At 32.0% G+C, this 19,914-nt stretch overlaps 1 protein-coding gene across 4 annotated transcripts; it reads right to left on the bottom strand.

The window, feature by feature from the left end:
* Positions 1 to 11,259: 11,259 nt before the first annotated feature.
* LOC112098259 (mitogen-activated protein kinase kinase kinase 1-like) lies at positions 11,260 to 19,664 on the bottom strand. Of its 4 annotated transcripts, XM_024184024.1 has the most exons (9): positions 18,552 to 19,642; positions 17,926 to 18,010; positions 17,597 to 17,659; positions 16,712 to 16,869; positions 15,614 to 15,686; positions 15,473 to 15,532; positions 12,881 to 12,991; positions 12,482 to 12,725; positions 11,261 to 12,011 (listed from the first exon to the last, which is right to left on the bottom strand). In XM_024184024.1, the coding sequence occupies exons 1-8, from the start codon at positions 19,445 to 19,447 to the stop codon at positions 12,516 to 12,518; spliced, it is 1,656 nt and encodes a 551-aa protein (XP_024039792.1). In that variant the 5' UTR covers positions 19,448 to 19,642; the 3' UTR covers positions 11,261 to 12,011; positions 12,482 to 12,515. The 4 variants fall into 4 exon arrangements, 2 of the variants coding, with proteins under 2 accessions (XP_024039793.1, XP_024039792.1); XM_024184025.1 differs by lacking the exon at positions 17,597 to 17,659 and having other exon boundaries at positions 11,260 to 12,011; positions 18,552 to 19,643; XR_002905347.1 differs by lacking the exons at positions 11,261 to 12,011; positions 12,482 to 12,725 and adding an exon at positions 14,428 to 14,615 and having other exon boundaries at positions 12,903 to 12,991; positions 18,552 to 19,664.
* Positions 19,665 to 19,914: the final 250 nt, after the last annotated feature.

The raw sequence follows: 19,914 nt of genomic DNA on the forward strand, positions 1-19,914 counted from the left end.
TTTGTTTCATTTCATACTTAATGTTAATTTACAAGTTCTATGTCATTTTTCTAAGTTTCTGTTTTATTTACAAGTTCTTCTTGCAAATTACAACTCCATCATTAATTTACCATTTTTTTCATTAATTTACTAGTTTTATGCGTGGTTTACAAAGTTTTTGTTTCATTTCACACTTAATGTCAATTTACAAGTTCTATGTCATTTTTCTAAGTTTTTGTTTTGTTTACAAGTTCTTCTTGCAATTTACAACTCCAACATTAATTTACCCATTTTTCCATCAATTTACTAGTTTTATGTGTGATTTACACATTGTTTGTTTCATTTCACACTTAATGTCAATTTACAAGTTCTATGTCATTTTTCTAAATTTTTGTTTCGTTTACAAGTTCTTCTTGCAACTTACAACTCCAACATTAATTTACTTTTTTTGCCATCAATTTACTAGTTTTATGTGTGATTTATATATTTTTAGTTTCATTTCACACTTAATGTAAATTTACAAGTTCTATATCATTTTTCCAAATTTTTGTTTTGTTTATAATTTCTTATTGTAATTTACAACTCCATCATTAATTTACCATCTTTTCCATCAATTTACTAGTTTTATGTGTGATTGACACATTTTTTGTTTCATTTTACACTTAATGTCAATTTACAAGTTCTATGTCATTTTTCTAAATTTTTGTTTTGTTTACAAGTTCTTCTGGCCAATTACAACTTCATCATTAATTTACCGATTTTTCCATCAATTTACTAGTATTATGTGTGATTTACACATTTTTTGTTTCATTTCACAATTAATGTCAATATACTAGTTGTATGTCATTTTTCTAAATTTTTGTTTTGTTTACAACTTCTTCGTGCAAATTACAACTCCAACATTAATTTACCATTTTTTCTATTAATTTATTAGTTTTATGTGTAGTTTACAACTTTATTGTTTCATTTCACACTTAAAGTTAATTTATAAGTTCTATGTCATTTTTCTAAGTTTTTGTTTTATTTACAACTTCTTCGTGCAAATTACAACTCCAACTTGAATTTACTAATTTTTTCATCAATTTGCTAGTTTTATGTGTGGTTTACAAATTTATTGTTTCATTTCACACTTAATGTCAATTTACAAGTTCAACGTCATTTTTTTAAGTTTTGTTTTTGTTTTGTTTATAGGTTCTTCTTGCAATTTAAAACTCCAACATTAATTTACCCTTTTTCTATCAATTTACTAGTTTTATGTGTGATTTACATATTTTTTTGTTTCATTTCACACGTAATGTCAATTTACTAGTTGTATGTCATTTTTCTAAATTTTTGTTTTGTTTACAAGTTCTTCTTGCCAATTACAACTCCAACATTAATTTACTCATTTTTCCATTAATTTACTAGTTTTATGTGCGGTTTACAAATTTTTTGCTTCATTTCACACTTAATGTCAATTTACAAGTTCTACGTTATTTTTCTAAGTTTTTGTTTTGTTTACAAGTTCTTCTTACAATTTACAACTCCAACATTAATTTACCTATTTTCCCATTAAGTTACTAGTTTTATGTGTGGTTTACAACTTTATTGTTTCATTTCACACTTAATGTCAATTTACAAGTTCTACGTCATTTTTTTAAGTTTTTGTTTTGTTTACAACTTCTTCGTGCAAATTACAACTCCAACATTAATTTACCATTTTTTTCATCAATTTACTAATTTTATGTGTGGTTTACAAATTTTTTGTTTCATTTCACACTTAATGTCAATTTACAAGTTCTACGTCATTTTTCTAAGTTTTTTTTTGTTTACAAGTTATTCTTGCCAATTACAACTCCAACATTAATTTACCATTTTTTTCATTAATTTACTAGTTTTATGTGTGCTTTACAAATTTTTTGTTTCATTTTACACTTATTCTCAATTTATAAGTTCTACGTCACTTTTCTAAGTTTTTGTTTTGTTTACAAGTTCTTCTTACAATTAACAACTCCAACATTAATTTATCCATTTTCCCATCAAGTTACTAGTTTTATGTGTGGTTTACAAAGTTTTTGTTTCATTTCACTCTTAATATCAATTTACAAGTTCTATGTCATTTTCTAAGTTTTTATTTTGTTTACAGTTTCTTCTTATAATTTACAACTCCAACATTTATTTACTACATTTTCTATCAATTTACTAGTTTATTTCTATTTTTTATTTTTTTTTAATTTTGTAGACCAATTTACCACTCTAACGCTAATTTACATGTTTTACCTTCAATTTACGAGTCATACGTGTCGTTTAGAAATTTTTTGTATTATTTCACATTTATTTGGAATTTAGGTTATTTAGTTTAGGTCAATTGCCTCAACTTAAATCCAATGTGAAAATGGTTAAAGAGTTGGATTATTGTCATTTTATGATTTAGATAGAATGATATAAGGGTGAGCATGAGTTGGGTTTGATAGGGTTAGTGAAATTCTAACTTGGTCTACTTTTTAATGAGCTGAGATAAAATCTATCAAACTTAACTAAATAAACTTGTTTAGCCCAATTCTACCCAAACCTTATATCGTCTGGTTAAGTTGATTAGGTTAAAGGTCAAATCAAAATTTTAAATTGAACAATGAAAATTATATGAAACTTGAAATGAAACTTATTAAAATTATATATAAATCTTTTATAACATGAAATTTTCATTCACTATCTAGTGTATGTAAAGAAAGTTAATAAATTAACTATCTTTAAATTAAGTAAATTTCCACAAAAAGCATATAGACTTTATTTCTCCTACATCTCCTTTTCCAATTCCAAATTCAGAATTTTTAGATAATTAACTAGCATCATATACAAAAATAAAATGAAAGTGATATATAATTATGTGCCGTTAAGTATTCACTAAAACAAAAAAGAAATTAAAACCAACTTACTTTTATATTGATCTTATAAAATAATAAATCTATATATATATATATATATAAAGATAGGACTTGAGAAGGTGATGTGGCATCACCATTTCTCATATTTGTATATTCTCTATTATCTAATAAATAGAGAAATTTTCTTTTAGATTTGGCTTTTGATCTTCTCATAATTAATTTGATTATTATTACACAATAACAATTATGTAAAGATTTTAATGAGGCATATTTTTTGTAATAAACATCCAAGGGGGAGTGTTATAAATTTATTAAAATAAATATAGATGTTCATAACATATATCTTTTGGTCTCTCCACTATCTCCCATTAGCAACATTTAGCTTCCCTATAACTCCCACTATCTCACAAGGAATTATGATCCATAATTTTTCATTAATTTCATGGAGTGATTATGTAACTATAAAAGGAGAGCTCATCTTTTTGTTTTGTACACACACAATTGGAATGAATAAAATCACTCTATAATATATTCTCTCATTTTATTTTTTATCTTGCGTTGCTTCTTTATTTGTATTGTTGGCTAATTGTTTTTTTTTATTTTTTATAAGGCTGCCTTATTTTAAAAAAAATCAATTCATGTTTTTATCAGTTTCATCAAGTGTAAAGTAAGAAAAAAAATGATAATACTAAATTCTTTTTTCAAAACCCCGTGAAGCACGGTTCTATTTTCTAGTTTACTTATAAGAGATGTGATTTTGGTTTTGGAATTGTAGTCTAGAGCAGTAGATGCAAGCATGAAATAGCCTCTTCCATTAAAAGATTAAAAAGAATAAAAAATTAGATAAGCCATTTAAGTCTTTATAATTTTACAATTGAGAATTAACACATTATCATTATCCTTATCCTTATTATTATTATTATTATTACCACTGCCTTGGTGCATATTTCCGCCCATACAAACTTTTCTTCAACTTGCACACAAGTTCTTCTTTGCCTTTGACACTGAATTCTTCAGGCTGCTCCATGTATATTTCCTCCTCTAAGTCACCATGCAAGAAAGTTGTCTTTACATCAAGTTGTTCAATCTCTAAATTGAAACTAGCTACTAATCCCAGAACTACCTGGATAGAAGACATATTTACCATAGGAGAAAATATTTCTTCAAAATCAGCACCTTTCTTCTGACCGAAACTCTTCACAACCAATCTAGCCTTATACCACTGTTGTGAGTTGTTTTCAGTCTTCAACCTATAAGCCCACTTGTTCTTCAGTGCCTTTTTTTGCTTAGGCAACTTCACTAGGTCATAAGTGTGGTTCTCATATAAGGATTTCATCTCCTCTTGCATGGCTTTAACCCACTCATTTTTATTTTGATGAAACATAGCTTCGTCAAAACATTCTGGCTCCCCTTCATCTGTAAACATCACATACTCATGTGGAGGATGTCTGGTGGAAGGTCACCGTTCTCTAGTAGATCTTCTCAATTCTAGCTCAATTAGTGGTGTAGGTGGTTCTGAAGGTGTTTGCTCAACTGGTTCTGTTGGACCATCATTATTATCCTCTCCAGCTCCCCCATGATTATCATGAACTGTAGGTGGAGAAATTAAAGTTGGAATAATAGGAATCTCAGGAGATGATTGAGACTTGTCACTCTTCTCTGCATCACTAACTATCTGATCTTCAAGGAATACAACATCTCTACTTCTGATCAATTTATTTGCCACTAGATCTCATAATCTGTACCCAAATTCTTCATGTCCATAGCCTAAGAAAATACATTCCTTGGCTTTATCATCAAGTCTCGATCTCTCATCTTTAGGGATGTGAACGTATGCTCTGCAACCAAATACTCTCAATTGTTTATAAGAAATATATTTCTTGGTCCAAACTCTCTCAGGTACATCGCCATCTAATGGAGCTGAAGGAGAAAAGATAATCAAGTCAACTGCAGTATACATAGCCTCTGCCCAGAAAGATTTAAGAAGCTTGGTATCAGACAACATACACTTGACCCTCTCTTAAATTTTCTGTTCATCCTTTCTGCAACACCATTCTGCTACGGGGTTTTTAATACAGTATTCTCAAGCTAATTTCAAAGGATATGCAATACTGCTCAAATGGCCCCCTGTACTCACTACCATTATCTGCCTTAACGAATTTTAATTTTCGTCATGTCTCTCTCTCAATATAAGTATGGAAAAATTAAATATATCAAGCACTTGGTCTTTAGATTTCAAAGCAAAAGCTCACACTTTTTTAAAACAGTCATTAATAAAGTCACAAAATAAAGTGCACCTTCTATTAATCTACTTTGCATCATGCAAACATCAATGTGAATTAAATCAATGATTTGTGACTTTCTAGATCGAAAAAAACTTTTAAAAGCTACTATATGTGTCTTTCCAGCTAAACAATGAATACAAGTCTTGAGGGACATACTTGAAAAGCTGGGTAGAAATCCTTTTTTCTGGCAAGAGTTTCCAACCCTTTTTGACCAAAATGACGAAGCTTTTTATGTCATGTCTCAATGTTAAAATCTTTTATAGCCACATTCACATCTTTTTTCTTAATCTTGGCTTAACACATAGAGGGTATTTACTTTCCTCCCCTTAGCTAACATTAGGGAGCCTTTGGTGAGCTTTCATTTTTCTTCACCAAATTGGTTAGTATAACCATCATCATCAAGCTTGCCTGTAGAGATCAAATTAAGGCAAATATCTGGTATATGTTTGACATCTTTAAGCAACAACTTACAGTCAATGCTAGTTTCCAAGCAAATATCACATATGCCCACTATCTTGGATGCCCCCTCATTTCTCATCCGAACATGGCCATAATCACCATTAATATAGAATGTGAAGTAATCACGATGTCCAATAACATGAAACGAAACACCTAAATCAATCATCCAATCACTAGTATGGCAAGTAAGATTTACTAAACTGTCATCATAAATAATACCCAATTCACCATCAACTATGACTGCAGTGTTCTCTTTGTCATTTTCTAAGCATCACTATTTTCTTTCGCCTGTTCTCTTTTCCACAATCTATACTCCCTTTTAACGTGACCTATTTTCTGACAATGAAAGCACTTGAGGTTTCTCCTTTGGGACTTAAATCTTCCTCTGGGGTCATCATTGTTCTGCTGGTAGGAATTTCTGCTTTGGCTTCTCCCCCGCGTTTCTTGATTTTCTTAAATAAGTGCATCTGACTCAGAGGGAACTGCCTCAACACTCTTTCTTCTAGATTCTTCATTCCACAGCCTATATGTAACCATATCCAAGGTTCATTTCTCATTCGGTACTGAATTATTTACTGACACCACTAATATCTCCTAACTGACAGGTAAAGAACTAAGCAACAACAATGCTTGTAACTCATCATCTAAAATAATTTTCATAGTAGTCATCTGATCAACCAAGCCCTGAAACTCACTAGTGTGTTCAGTTATACTGCGCCCCTCTTTGTATTTCAAGTTAACAAGTGTTTTCATCAAATTGCCTTTATTCTGTATTGTTGGGTGCTCATAAATTTTCTCTAATTTTCTCCAACGAACATCAGCCCTGGATTCCTTCGTTGTATGGTGGTACACACATTGATCAATCCATGACCTAATAGTACTCACGACCTTCTGGTTTAATTGAGCCCATTTCTTATCATCTAAATCAGCGGGTCTAGCTTCTTCGCCTTCAATAGATTGATGTAAATCTTTCATGTATAACAAATCCTCCATCCTAGACCTCTAAATACCATAATTCCATGATTTTAATTTAATCATGCATGCCGAGGACTCCTCCATCTTAACCACACAAGTAATAAAAATACAAAATCTGAAGCTCTGATACCACTCTGTCAGGAAAGGGACTACTACAAGCTGCTGCAAATTAAGCAGAGATAAAATTATTTCCCTCTTTGTGTGATTAAAATAGGATGTGGGCTACAAATAATTAGGCAAAAAAATAAACCAATAAATCCAAAGAAAAAACCAACCGCAAGAGACATAACTTTTACATGGAAAACCCAAAGCGAGAAAAATCACGGGACTGTAGTCTAATATAATCTTCCACTATATTCATGGGATTACATCACTAATTCTTCTCTAAATAATACTAGATGCTACTAATATCAAGAATCTCAATATTTTTAGCCTACAGTAACAGCCTAATAACTATCTCTCTAACAAGTGGGTATCTCAAATAATAGTCAAAGAGAGGATAAAATAGAAAGAAAGACCAATAGGATTGTAGAGGGCAATGCCAGAAATTTACCCTTAAAATTTGGGAGGAAACAGAGTTAATTTCACCTTTCGATCATCTAATTAAAGATTTAAATTACTGTTCCCAAATTGGAACCTCCACTTCCTTTTTCTCTCTATCCCGCCGCTTCTTTTTCACGCGCACACACTCTAGGGCAGCGGCTTTCACTTGTTTTTATAGGCAAATTTCATGACAAATTTCATTTGCCCACTTCAATATTTTTTTTAATTACTGAATTGACCAAACTTATTAAACTTTAGACTTAGGCCACCCAAATGAGATGGACCCAACATATTTCAATTATAACAGATGATGATGTAGATTATTTTTTTGGAGGAAATCAATGAAATTGGGTTCAAGAACCCTTTCACCTACCTACGAGCGAAAACAGATTTTGGCGCGATATGCATTGCTGATATGGTTTGAAGGGATAACCAACTTCCAACAAGAGGTTATTAGGTAGAGAATCACGTTTACCCCAACTCTGCGCCATAAGACTGTAAGGGACGAGAGGTTTCAGAAGAGGAGAGTTCTAATGAGGTTCGCACACTTTAGAAGAACGAAAAAGGGGCACCCACAAACTATTGAGACTGTGTCACGAGGTGAGCAAAATCTACGTCATAAATGCGATAGTGTGGAGTCCAAGGAATTGACTGACATGTAGTGCACTAGTCCACTATCTGACCATTAGCCTGCAGTTGCGATGAATAAAACATAAGCTGCACAAATTATTCGATGTTTTTGCCGTTTTATTATGTTAATGTCTTTTGTATTTAGGGGCGGCTCAACTAATTTTGGAGCTTTATGTGAATTGTTTCATTTACACCTTTTAAAAAAATTGAGGTCAAATAGATGTATTAGTTTTATTAAAAAGGTTATTGATTTAAAATCAATTTTTCTAACTTTCTTCGGTGTAAAATTATTAATCAAATTTTTATATTCTAATTTCACTAATATATTTTTTTCAAATATAGCTAATTCATTCAATCTTTTTTGTGACTTAGTTGGTCTTAAAAAGCTTTTATCAATTTTAATTTTGAAAAAATTTCGTTAATTACTAATTATTCACTTTCACATTTTTTTTACCACTTTTAATAAACTTATCAAGAGCTCATTTTTGAGATCGAAATTACTTTTTTATTATTCTTTTTTTTTGAAGTTTTTCATATCTTGATGGACATTTTCTATTAGATTTTTTTTTTAGTGAAAGAAGAGTAAAAAAGCAAACAATTATGCTAGATAATTAAAAGAAAGCAACAATAATATCTAGAAAAGAAACAATAAAAATTAAAAAACACAACTAATTAAGAAGAGAATAGAAAGAAAAAACCTGAGTATTTGAGAACTTTAACTTTGACGGATTGAAACTTTAAACAGCACTAATCAATCAAAATAATTGATTTTTTTTCTTAAGCAAAAACTAAAGAAAGCATTTTTTTTCCTTAGGCACTAGAGCATTGAATGTGTCGTGCCTTTTTTTTTTTTAAATTGCTAAAAACATTAATGGATAAGAAGTTAATGAATGTGTGACTTTTATAGAGTTTTAAATGAAATAACATTTAATAGAGATTTTGTAAGGATTTAATAATTTATTTACGGCAAAGATTATTATAAAATAATAACAAATATAAATGAATAATTTAATAGATATAATCTTGGAGAGAAATTTAGGAACTTCATACGTAGTGGACCCTAGCAACTGTTTAAGTTGCCTAGCGAAAGAGTCGCTCTTGTTTGTACTTTAATCTTCCTATTAGTTTATTGACAAGTTTAATTAATTAATTAAATTTTTTTTTTTTGGGTTTTACATTTGGTTAAGAATGTTCGTCCGTTTTATGCTATTTTCAGGGGGCAGTGACCTGGGGTTTCTAAGACATGATATGAGTGTTTGGAGCAAATAAAAGATTATTCAAAATCAGTTTCTAAGAATTCATGGCGAAGGCACAAGCCATATCCACTTGGCTTTTTTCCTCTACGTTTGTGAACCCGTTCACAACCAACTCATGAGAAACTAGCCATGATGATTGCGAGTAGCAACTGCATTGCTGAACGATATTGATTACTTTGAATTACTTGTGTTCTTTTTAAACTTACTGATGTTTGAAGTACATGCATTGACATGTATTGACTATTGCTCGATATATTTGGAGTTTATGTTGTTTTTGTTTTCGTGAGCATTTTTGGTAATCCAATTTTGATATACATTTACTTACACGATTTCAAATAGGTACGATCTTCAATCGATTCAAAAGCAACACTAATTTTTGTTCTAGGTCTATTTACTCGACTAAATGTGTTATTTATCGATTACTTATGCAGCTTGGAAATGAGAAGAAATGTTCGTGACCCTGTTTATGACCAACCAGGAAACGGTGTTAAATATATATGATGCAAAAAAAACTACGACGGAAAGGAGGAAGAAGAGGGAATTTATTAAAGCAAAATCGATAACAATTTGACGACCAAAGCTTGACGACAGTCTTGTACTTGTCAATTTACTTGGCTTCAATTGAGAAAATGGTAAGAACATTCCATGACTTTTTAATGACCAAAGTTTGATTGTTAAGTACGTATGATGCAAAAACCAAGAAGGGAAAAGAGAGGAATGGGATGCTCCAGATTAATCACAATTTCAGTTCGAGTATTATGACAAAATACAGATGTCGTGGGTTTACTGATCATATTGAAAGAAGAGTGTTTCTAAAGGTATTTTATCTATATGGTTGCGTTTGATACGCAGGATAAGATATATGTAATAGGATGGGATGTTATATTATAAGGTAGGATGAAAAGAAATAAGATAGGATTATATTTAATGATAACAATATTGTTTTAATAATAATAATAATAATAATAATAATTATTATTATTATTATTATTATTATTATTATTGTTATTAATTAAAAATAAATAAATAGTTAGTTAATCATCGTTTAATTGAATTAATACAATTGAAAATTTATTTAATATAAAATTAAAAATTTTATTTTAAAATATTTAATATTCTTATTTATAATAATTAATGTTAACATATTACAATTTACAAGTTGTTGTTGTTATTATTATTATTACTACTATAAACTAAAATTTTGTATCAATTATTCCAACCAATCAACCTTAATGATATTAATTAAATCATAATTTAAATATTTTTTACTTATTAAATATATTTCTAATATTTATCTATTGTTATTTAATTATATATTATTTGGGTCCAACTATTGTGCACCTGGTGCATGGTACTCCCTGTTTTGTCCATATATGAGTTGTTCGTTAGATCAAACGCATAACTTGCTTCAATGGCATGGATATATTTTTTGGTTTTTAATCTTTTTTTAGAAACAATATAAAATATATTTAATCAATTATAAATAATTTAAGTATATAATAAAAATTAATTTATTAATAATAATATGACCAAATAACAATGTAAAACTTTCATAATAATCAACTATGGTTTAGTATTTAAATATAAATAATAGGAATATACTAAGTATAAAAAATAGAAATATATTGGAATTATCTATTAAAATTATAAAGTTTCTAATTATCTTTTCAACAAATAAGAGCGACCGCAAAGTAATTTATCAAAAATTAGGGGTACCACGAACCCGGGGCACCACAGCTTTATCCATATAAGTTTACCAAAATTCATATTTTGAATATTAATTTCTAACTAATTTAAAATTTAAATGTGAAATTATAAAATATTTAATAATTTTATAAATTAAAATAGAATTATAATTTAATGTGATATGAATAATGATATTTATTATAATTATTATTTACATTATTAAAATCAATATTTTTAATTACATTTATCACATATTAATATAATTGTAATGTTTATAAATGATTTTGTCTAATTGAGTTAAATATATAATCCAGACGTAACTAATCCATGGCTGCCTTTGGAATAACTTCCTTTTACAAACTTGAGATTATCTTATGGGCCTAGGATAAAGTAATCTGAATACTCACCAACGATGGGATTAGAAAAATTTTGAAAAAAAAAAAAAAATCTAATTGCCGATTCTTATCCTCCAACCAAACGCACCCTGTATGATCTATTCTCTTTTCCAAAAAAAACTAACTCTACAAAGTATAAAATGACAAGCTTGACTATTTTCATATCATCATCTGAATGATCGTTCAATCGTTCAAGAACTCTTCACCAAGTTGCATTTCAGCATCTAAAGGGCATATTGGCAGAATTTCCTTTCGAGCTCCTTAAAATGCAGGAAATATAAATTAAACAAAGTACAGTTTTTTTACTTTTCCCAAAGAAGTTATTTACAACCAACTTGATATTTACAATTACCATTTAAAAATAACGCCAATCACTGCCCAGTAAAAAAGAAAACGAAAAAATAAATCCTAATAGAAAAAACCTGGCCCCAAAAAGGGAAGGAAACCTAGCAATTTGTAAGCCATTCATCTCTCTGCAGGACGCCCATAAGCAATGAAAGAATGAATGTACCTTCTCCGATTCAATGCTAACAAATCACCCGATCAAGGTATCTAAGAGTCCTCTCATGTGGGCACCTTTTTTTTTTTTTTTTCATATAGACACGCTATTAAGTAATATGATTTAATAGTCAGCTTCAATTCACTATTAAATCATGCGATTTAATAGAATCATTATTCAATTAACTATAAAGCCATATAGCTTAATAGCATGTCTGCATAAAAATAAAAAAATAGGGCATCCACACCAGAGAATTTCTAACTATAAGATGCTTATTCAGATTTTGAACCTCGAGCAGTTGTGCACCTAGAAAGCACCATCTCAGTTTTCAGTGCCAAGAACGGCCCGGCAGGTAGATTCAACAGCAAGAGCTCCTACGCTAGCACCATATATGCCGCATCTCAAACCTCTCCAAATATTAGCAACTGGCCTGGCCACTCCTACAAACAAAGGACACAAGCAAATGAATAATTAATATATAAAAACAGTAACATAAGCTATAAAAGAACCATTCCCCATGGCTATAGAACCAAACGCAAAATTAGCATGTTGACATGTAGGTTAACCTCGAGTTAAAAGGAAAGCAAAATTAGAATTAAAAGGAAAGCAGCCAGATCCAATGCAGTGAATCTCTTAAGTTTGTCTGGTCATCCATATAGAAGGAGCCATATTAAAACATCATGAAGCACTTGTACGCCTTTGTACCAAGAATTGGGGTCACCAAGACAGCTGTTAGGAAGTGCATTACGATCTTAAGCTAGAGAGTGAAGTGCCAAGCCTAAATGGATGTTTTTGTAGACATAGTTAACTATTTTCATTATTTTCATTATGTCCATGATATAAAAACCAAATAAGAGTTCAGCCCTACAACTAGAAATTGCATTTAATATTATAGGTAATGCTAGACTACCTCTACATAAACCCCAAAGGATGATCAGAATCTTTCAAGAGTGCATGTTGTTATAGTATGAAGGAGGCCCTCTAGACTTTTGCAGTGGCCTCTTCACAAATGGATGTTCCATTAGTTGAGCTGCAGTAGGCCGATCATTTGGGTTAACTTGTAAGCATTTAAGAATGAAATCCCGGGCATCTCTTGATAATGAGTTAGGAACTAGAGGAGGTTCACCCTTGCCAATCCTGAATAATGCTTGCATCTGCCAACAGAACATTATGCCATCACTAACACCATAACAACTGATGCCAACTTTCATAGATCACAAAATGTTTAATATAAACAAACAACTGGCATAAAAGCACAGGAAATTAGAGAAAGAAAATCAAATTGAATAAATGGAAATTTATTACGTACGCCTTCCAAATGAGAGTATGGAGGCTGACGAGTTAACATCTCCAACACAGTGCACCCAAGGCTCCATATATCAGCAGTTAGTCCATATCCGCGGTTCTTTAAATTAACAACCTAAAATGCACAAATTTTGTTAACCTGAAACGTCTAATATAAAAATGTTTTTGGTATGTGTCAACATGATATATTAAAAGAGAATTTTACATTCAAGAAGTAAATATTCAATTAGCAGTAACAAATGCAGTTAAGAACTTGTTAAATGTGAATAAATTACAAGAAATTCAACTCTCAAAATAGCAGTCTAAATCCATTAATTCACAAATATGGTGAAATAACAGAGTAAAACAAATTCTAAAACATAACTGTCACTCAATTTTGTTGATACATCTCACACCATGCATCGTGTCTATCAATTTAGCCGTGACATCTTTAGATGACCACGCAGCAAAATAAGACGTGCAGGGTAAGATTTCTACTTAACTACACCTATCCTGTACTGATTAAAAGTTAAAATGATTTAATAACTATTGGAGCTTTGGATCAATTCAAATAAAAGATTGTAAGACAGGTGTTTCATATGCATTTGCATTTCTTTTCCTATAAAATAGAGTCCAATAAGTTAATATTTACCTGCTCAAATTAGAAGTATGCAATGACGATACTTCTGAGAAAATAATTACAAATATATGGGCAATTTATTTACATTTAATGACATATTAAACAATCAGTCAACCACAATATATAACAATTATTTGATTTGTTTTCAATGAACATTTCATAAGTGGAAAATTTTAAGCCAATAACCAAAGAACGTTTTCCACTCACATTGAGGAAACAAATGACAGAAGTTATTTTCAAATAGAAATCCCTCAAGATAAAAGAGGGACGGCGGAAATATAGAATCAGCAGCTAAAATTCTATTTTACATAAGTTTTTGCATTAAGACTTTTCTTAGAGCCAACCAAACAAGAAATCAATTAACCTCATGTTCTTATTTTAGGTAAAGGCATTATAGGCTGGCTTCAACATAACACATTCTCATCAGGTTCATAAAGAAGGTTAATTAGTGGTTTGAGCATCATCAAGCTCCAATTATAGATTGCATTGAATAAGGGGACATTCAGAAGAATGCCATATCAACAGGGGCTTTTAAGAAGATGAAGCAAAAGATTAAGACTATGAAACCTCGAGTTCTCAAAAGTCTTTAGATCTATTTGTAATGAGTCTAGCATATGACTTGAAAGATATCTGAAATCAGGTAGCTAGCATTTTTCACTTACTTAGGTTTGCTTATTACAACTACTAGTTAAGCTTTCCATGATGTTTCCCTTTGCCAGCGTATTAATCTTCTACCTCTGACACCTAACTCTCATCTTCTGATTTTGCTATCGATGTTTACATTACATTAGATGAAATATTCTACTACACAGTTATAATTATAGATTAGCTGCAGATGGATATTTTAGGACCTAAAATTTACAGAAAATGATTGCAATAATGTTTGCACTTCTGACTGTTTTCCCATATTTTGAATTAAAAAATCTTCTTACAGATTATTTAGAAGCTTGGCTATCAATGCTGCTTTCCGTTCCTAATCAAGGCGTTACCTGAACCTCTTATGGTTTGTTCTGATTTTTCTAGTTTCTTCATCCAATCCTTACTCTGAATTTCTCTATAGATTTACCTAAGCCAGTTCGCAAAGGGTGGATTTCATCATTTGTCTGACGAGAGAATCAGTCTAATAAATCAATAAAAATCTTCTCATGAGAATTGAATACAAGAGGTTAATTGATTTCTGTAAGCTAAACCAGATTAAACCATACTCTCTTCTGTTAAATAGAGAAGGAATTCCCCTATAATATATATATATATATATATATATATTTTTTTTTTTTTTTTCCAAAATGACAAGAAAATCATAGACATCTTATCCATTTATTGCAGCAAACAAATTTTTATGCCTATAATCTTATGCGATTGAGAAGCCAAAAACAATGTCTTATGTGGCCATCAATTTAGGTGCTCAAAGGATGATCTGACCAACTTCATTTAGTCAGACTAATGGCTGACTAATTGATTCTGGAATATATGATGACTATCACCCTTGGGAGAAGGGAGGCAGGGAGTTTGTGTCATCCTGATAAACAAAAGAATGTTTACCCATTTCACTAAAGAGTCAGTTTCCAGCTTTTTGGTGGTGATAGTTTGATAAATGTGTGCCAGTACCAACCATTGGACAAGACTTATCAGATTTCAAAACTGAAAAGAAAGGAGGTAGAAAATCTGATTTGAAAATCCTTAAAAATACATAAAAAGCAATTAGGAGGGGGGAAAAAATGAAACACTGTAGTCAGTTTATAAAATTAACCTCCTAAAACCTATGTCAAGCATGTCAATCCAAAAAATGAACTTCCAGTGCCAGAAGGGAAAATCAGATTTTGTGTCTCACAGTATTCAAATATTGGCAGCGACCGAAAGATAAACAGTTATAAGCAATCAGTTTCTTGAGATCATCCTAGTTTGGTCATAAATGGACACTCATTAAATATATCAGATTTTCTCTATATAAATCAAATTACATCAGAAGAGGCAAACCTCAGGGGCCATCCAGAATGGAGTTCCTTTGCAGGATTTGACATCATTCATTGTAGTTGCCTGAAAAGATCAAATATATTGCATTAAGTACTGTAGCATTAAAGAGTTTTCAAAAGAAAAGGGGGGAGAGAGAGAAACTACCTTAGCCAACCCAAAATCTGCAAGTTTTACTGATCCACTTGCATCTACCAATATATTGGCACATTTGATATCCCTTGAAAATGGAAAAAGACAAATTACAAAGAAGCTAAATTTAAAAGGTGGAAGTATGAAAAAAAGCAACTTTTCATCCAAGTTCCACCTGCCACAATGATACTAGTGGTCATTGCATAGAAGAATGGTGGAAAATGGATTCATGCAGAAGATCCAATGCAGTTGAAACTATGACTTAATTTTGGTGAGTTTAGGGCACGATTTCTTGTGGCCAAAAATAAACCAGTCTTTGCACCCGGCTGGAAACCAGTTTTCATTTTTTATCTTCTTTTACATATATTTACATAAAACCATATAATTACATAAACTATGTCCTAACTTCCACATGATTTCTGAACAATTTTCGTAAGTCCCTAAACAATAAGTGAGCTATCTGAATAAGCATTTTTATTACATTTTACTGAGAGAAGTAGTTCCTACTCTATCAAAAGAAATTCTTCCCCAAAACATGCAATAACAAGATATATGATTAATATACTGTTGAAACTTCGTAGCTGCTAATTTATGATTAAAGACATCTGTTATTGCTATTTTTGGTTTAACCTTGAACGAAAACAATATCAACGAATTGCAGAAAACTGAGAATATAATGTTCCTTGCGAGGAGGGATTAATACTTATCAGCAAATGGTGTTAAAGTTACAATTGTTCTTCAAAATGCATTTTCAACATTGTTGGTTTTTTGAGTAACATCCTACCCACCTTATATGCTCCTTCCTCGTTTCTATTCTGTTTTTCCTTCCTTTTAATGATTTCTTTCATATACTACATCTCATATCTAATACCACAATGAAAATTATCCTTGAAATATCAGCAATACATACACGTAAACATATGGGTATTCCTATACTACTTTTGACATGAACTCATCTATCTAAGACATCTTGACAGCCAAAATGTGGAATATTGAAAACATGCAAAGCATGTTCCAATATTGAAAAAGCTATTATGTTTAGTAACCATAGAGAGAACATGTCATTATAAGGAAAAGGAATAGGAAATATATCAGCCAAATCACTTTTATCACCTGTGAACCACATTCTGCTCGTGAAGATAGTTTAAACCATTCAGGATCTGCCTCGTGTATGCAGAGACTTGAGAATCCATCAAGTGATACTTTTGATAGAGATTTGCAAGAGAACCTTTTGTTACAAGCTCAAGGAAGATAAAAAGTCTATTTTCATCCTGAATTCATTTGATGAATTGGAATAAAGAGCCAAAACTGAAGTAAGCACAGGCGTAAACAACCAGATATAAAAAAAGACAATTTAATATGAAGGAGACAGATTCCATCAAAATTTACAGAATTAGTTAACTTTGATACAACATAGAGCGTGCAAAATTATACATTTGCTTCAAATTTAGGACAATTGTGGAAGTTCCCTGCCATTATGTATTTTACCATACAAGATAGATTTACACATATTGGGCAGGTTTATATATACTGGGGTGCCAGAGAATAAAGAATCGCACAACCTAATGCTGCTGAATCAAATCAAAGATGGCAATAATAGACCACTGGTATACAGCTAGTTTCCAAACACTGGCAAAATAGAGTACCTATGGACAGTACAGATAGTTTGGAAACACCGGCAATAGTACTAGATTAAAATAATTATATCTTAAAAACCAGTTTCTGAAGGATATCTTGTCACGTATTTTACAACTACCTAATTCAATTACGGAAGATGATGGTAGAATTTTACATAAAAGAAAAAAAGAGAGAAAAATTCAATTGGTGCTAAAGGCAATAAGATACATGAAAAATACACAGTGCTTCATATTCTGGCAATATCATAGATATCAAGGGGTCAAGAAGTGGCATTCAGGTGCACAGTTTTGGTTCTCACTTCATACATACTACTACAAGGAAAGAAAAGGTAAAAACCAAGCATGGACTTTAGATGCATACCTTGTCTGTGCCAAAATATTGAACTATGTTTTCATGTTCAAACCGACTCAAAAGTAAAATTTCCTGAACCAATAAAAAAGATATTAGAAAAATGATCAGATCACGCAGCTGCAGTATATTCTGCTATAGCTTTTTGGAGGCATCATAAAAATATGGAACTGCATGAGTTTAATAATAATGATCTGACCATGCAGCTGCAGTAATTTATGCTAAAGTTTTTAGAGGCATAGTAAAATTATGGAACTGTTTGATTTATAACTTAAGGTGGGGAAAAAGATTACAGAATAATACGTCATGGACTTCCATCAGGAAAAGAAAAATCATCCCACCTGCTCAAGTTGAAGAATGCTCTGCTTCCCCTGTGTTCCTTGATCCTGCAATGAAACCTCCTTTACGGCAAAAAAGAATCCATCACTGCAAACAAACCAGAAAGCATAAGAGGGACTGCTAAAAATATAAGTATATGCACATCACACTTGCACATACACATGCATATCAATGGTAGTAAAGCAAGGCCTAGTTAATCATTTGAATTGAGTCTTTCCACAAATAATACCACCCACCTTCAGACTAGGGATTCATAGTTAAAAAAGAAACTACCCCTCAAAGTCTTCAAAATAATTAGATTTTCGAAGAAAACGGTAAGGTAGTTGCAAAAATCATAGCTCCAAGTAAGAATATCCAATACAGCTCATCATCAACTTTCTCTGCTGCCCTCAACAACAAAACTGAATTCGACTTGCATGATTGTCTTGAGAAACAAGACGAGATTACATGTACCATAGCCAAAATCCCACCGATGAAGCTATTATTTTTCCTTCTAATGCAACATTATTATACATCCTTTGGACTTAATTTACTTTCAGCAGTTACACATAATCAATGAGGCTAAGTAACTAATAGGATATCAAATACACAAGCATATTAGCACAACGAACAAAACAATTTTACTTACTCCGTGTAGCCTTCATACACAGTTCCAAACGACCCACTTCCCAAGAGCTCACCCTTTTGCCATGACATTATTCTTCTTCTGAATTTCCCATTCGGGGAAACATTATAAACTGGTTCCTTAATCAATCTAACTGCAAGATCTTTACGATCATCATCACCGTCATGATCATGAACTGAAATGGACGGACCAGATTCCTCAACAACATTAGTTTCTCTTAGCCTCCTCACTTCATTATTTTCTTCATTTTCATTCAAAGGACTAATAAACCCTACTGCAATTGGCGAATGCAAAAAGTATTCATCATCAGATTCTGCAGCAAACGATTTCAATATCTCATCATCATCAACAGCCTCCACAGGCCGCCGAAACTTCATAGGCGAGGGCGGCGACAGAGCCGGCGGCCTGTCGCCGTTAATTCCGGCTCTGGGTCCTACTCTATTTTCTCTCTTAGCTAAGCTGGAACCCCGCTTAGAAACAAGACGCTCGTCATCAAGCATAACCGCTGCTTTGAATTCTTGCTCTTCAGTTAAATCCAAAGCTTGATCGAACCGCAATTGCAATCTAGAGGCATTATCGAAAGAAAAGCGGGAGCGGGCCTTCTGGGCCTCCCAGGCGGCGGCCGGAATGGCGAAATCTTCGGGCCCGGAAAAGCCCAAGCTGCGACAAATGAGGTCGAATTCGCCGTCCATTCCTTTGACTCGGAAGCTGGTCTTGTTATCGGTCAAGTCCAGGGAGCGAATTCGGCGGGGGGAGGCGGACGACTTGTCGTCGAATGATGATGAGGCAGAAGACGGGGCCAACGACGCGTCGTATTGAATGTTCTTAAGGGCGTTACGTCGGTCGAGTCTGGGCCGAGAGGAGCGAGGCTTAGGCTTGGCGGCGTCCATGAAGGGCATGCATCTAGCTATCAATATCGATATCTATCCATCTATCTGCTTTTGCCAGTAAATCGGGGCAGTTGGTCAACAGCGGATTTTTTCGATGAGTCAAAAGTGTCGCTCAAAGCAAGCACGCAGTTATGTCAATGTGTTGTCGTAAGACGGCTGCTTTTGCAGTTTACATTTTTATTGCACGCATTTATAATTTTTGGGTCTATATGAGGCATAAAATTAGCTCTTATATATCTACATGAGCGTTGCTAAGTGGAGAGAAAACTGAGAGAACACCGAGGAAAATTAACCCTCTCTCTCTATATTTATTCACTCTCTCTATCATTTTTTCACAATTTCTCTCGGTGTTCTCTGAGCTTTCTCTCCACTTACCATATATACAGTGGCGGATCTAGAAAAATAATTTATCGGGGGCTAAATTAAATAATAGTAAAATATAAAAAATTAAAATTTTGAATATATAAAATATTTAT

Source organism: Citrus clementina, unplaced genomic scaffold, assembly GCF_000493195.1.
Source record: "Citrus clementina cultivar Clemenules unplaced genomic scaffold, Citrus_clementina_v1.0 scaffold_5, whole genome shotgun sequence".
Taxonomy (NCBI): Eukaryota; Viridiplantae; Streptophyta; class Magnoliopsida; order Sapindales; family Rutaceae; genus Citrus; species Citrus x clementina.

Excerpts from the sequence above, each read along its gene's own strand:
- LOC112098259 (XM_024184024.1), bottom strand. The coding sequence starts at position 19,447 with ATGCCCTTCATGGACGCCGCCAAGCCTAAGCCTCGCTCCTCTCGGCCC. Across the intron at positions 17,660-17,925 it reads GCATTCTTCAACTTGAGCAG|GAAATTTTACTTTTGAGTCG; the intron begins GTGGGATGATTT and ends TTATTGGTTCAG. Across the intron at positions 16,870-17,596 it reads AATATTTTGGCACAGACAAG|GATGAAAATAGACTTTTTAT; the intron begins GTATGCATCTAA and ends AAATGAATTCAG.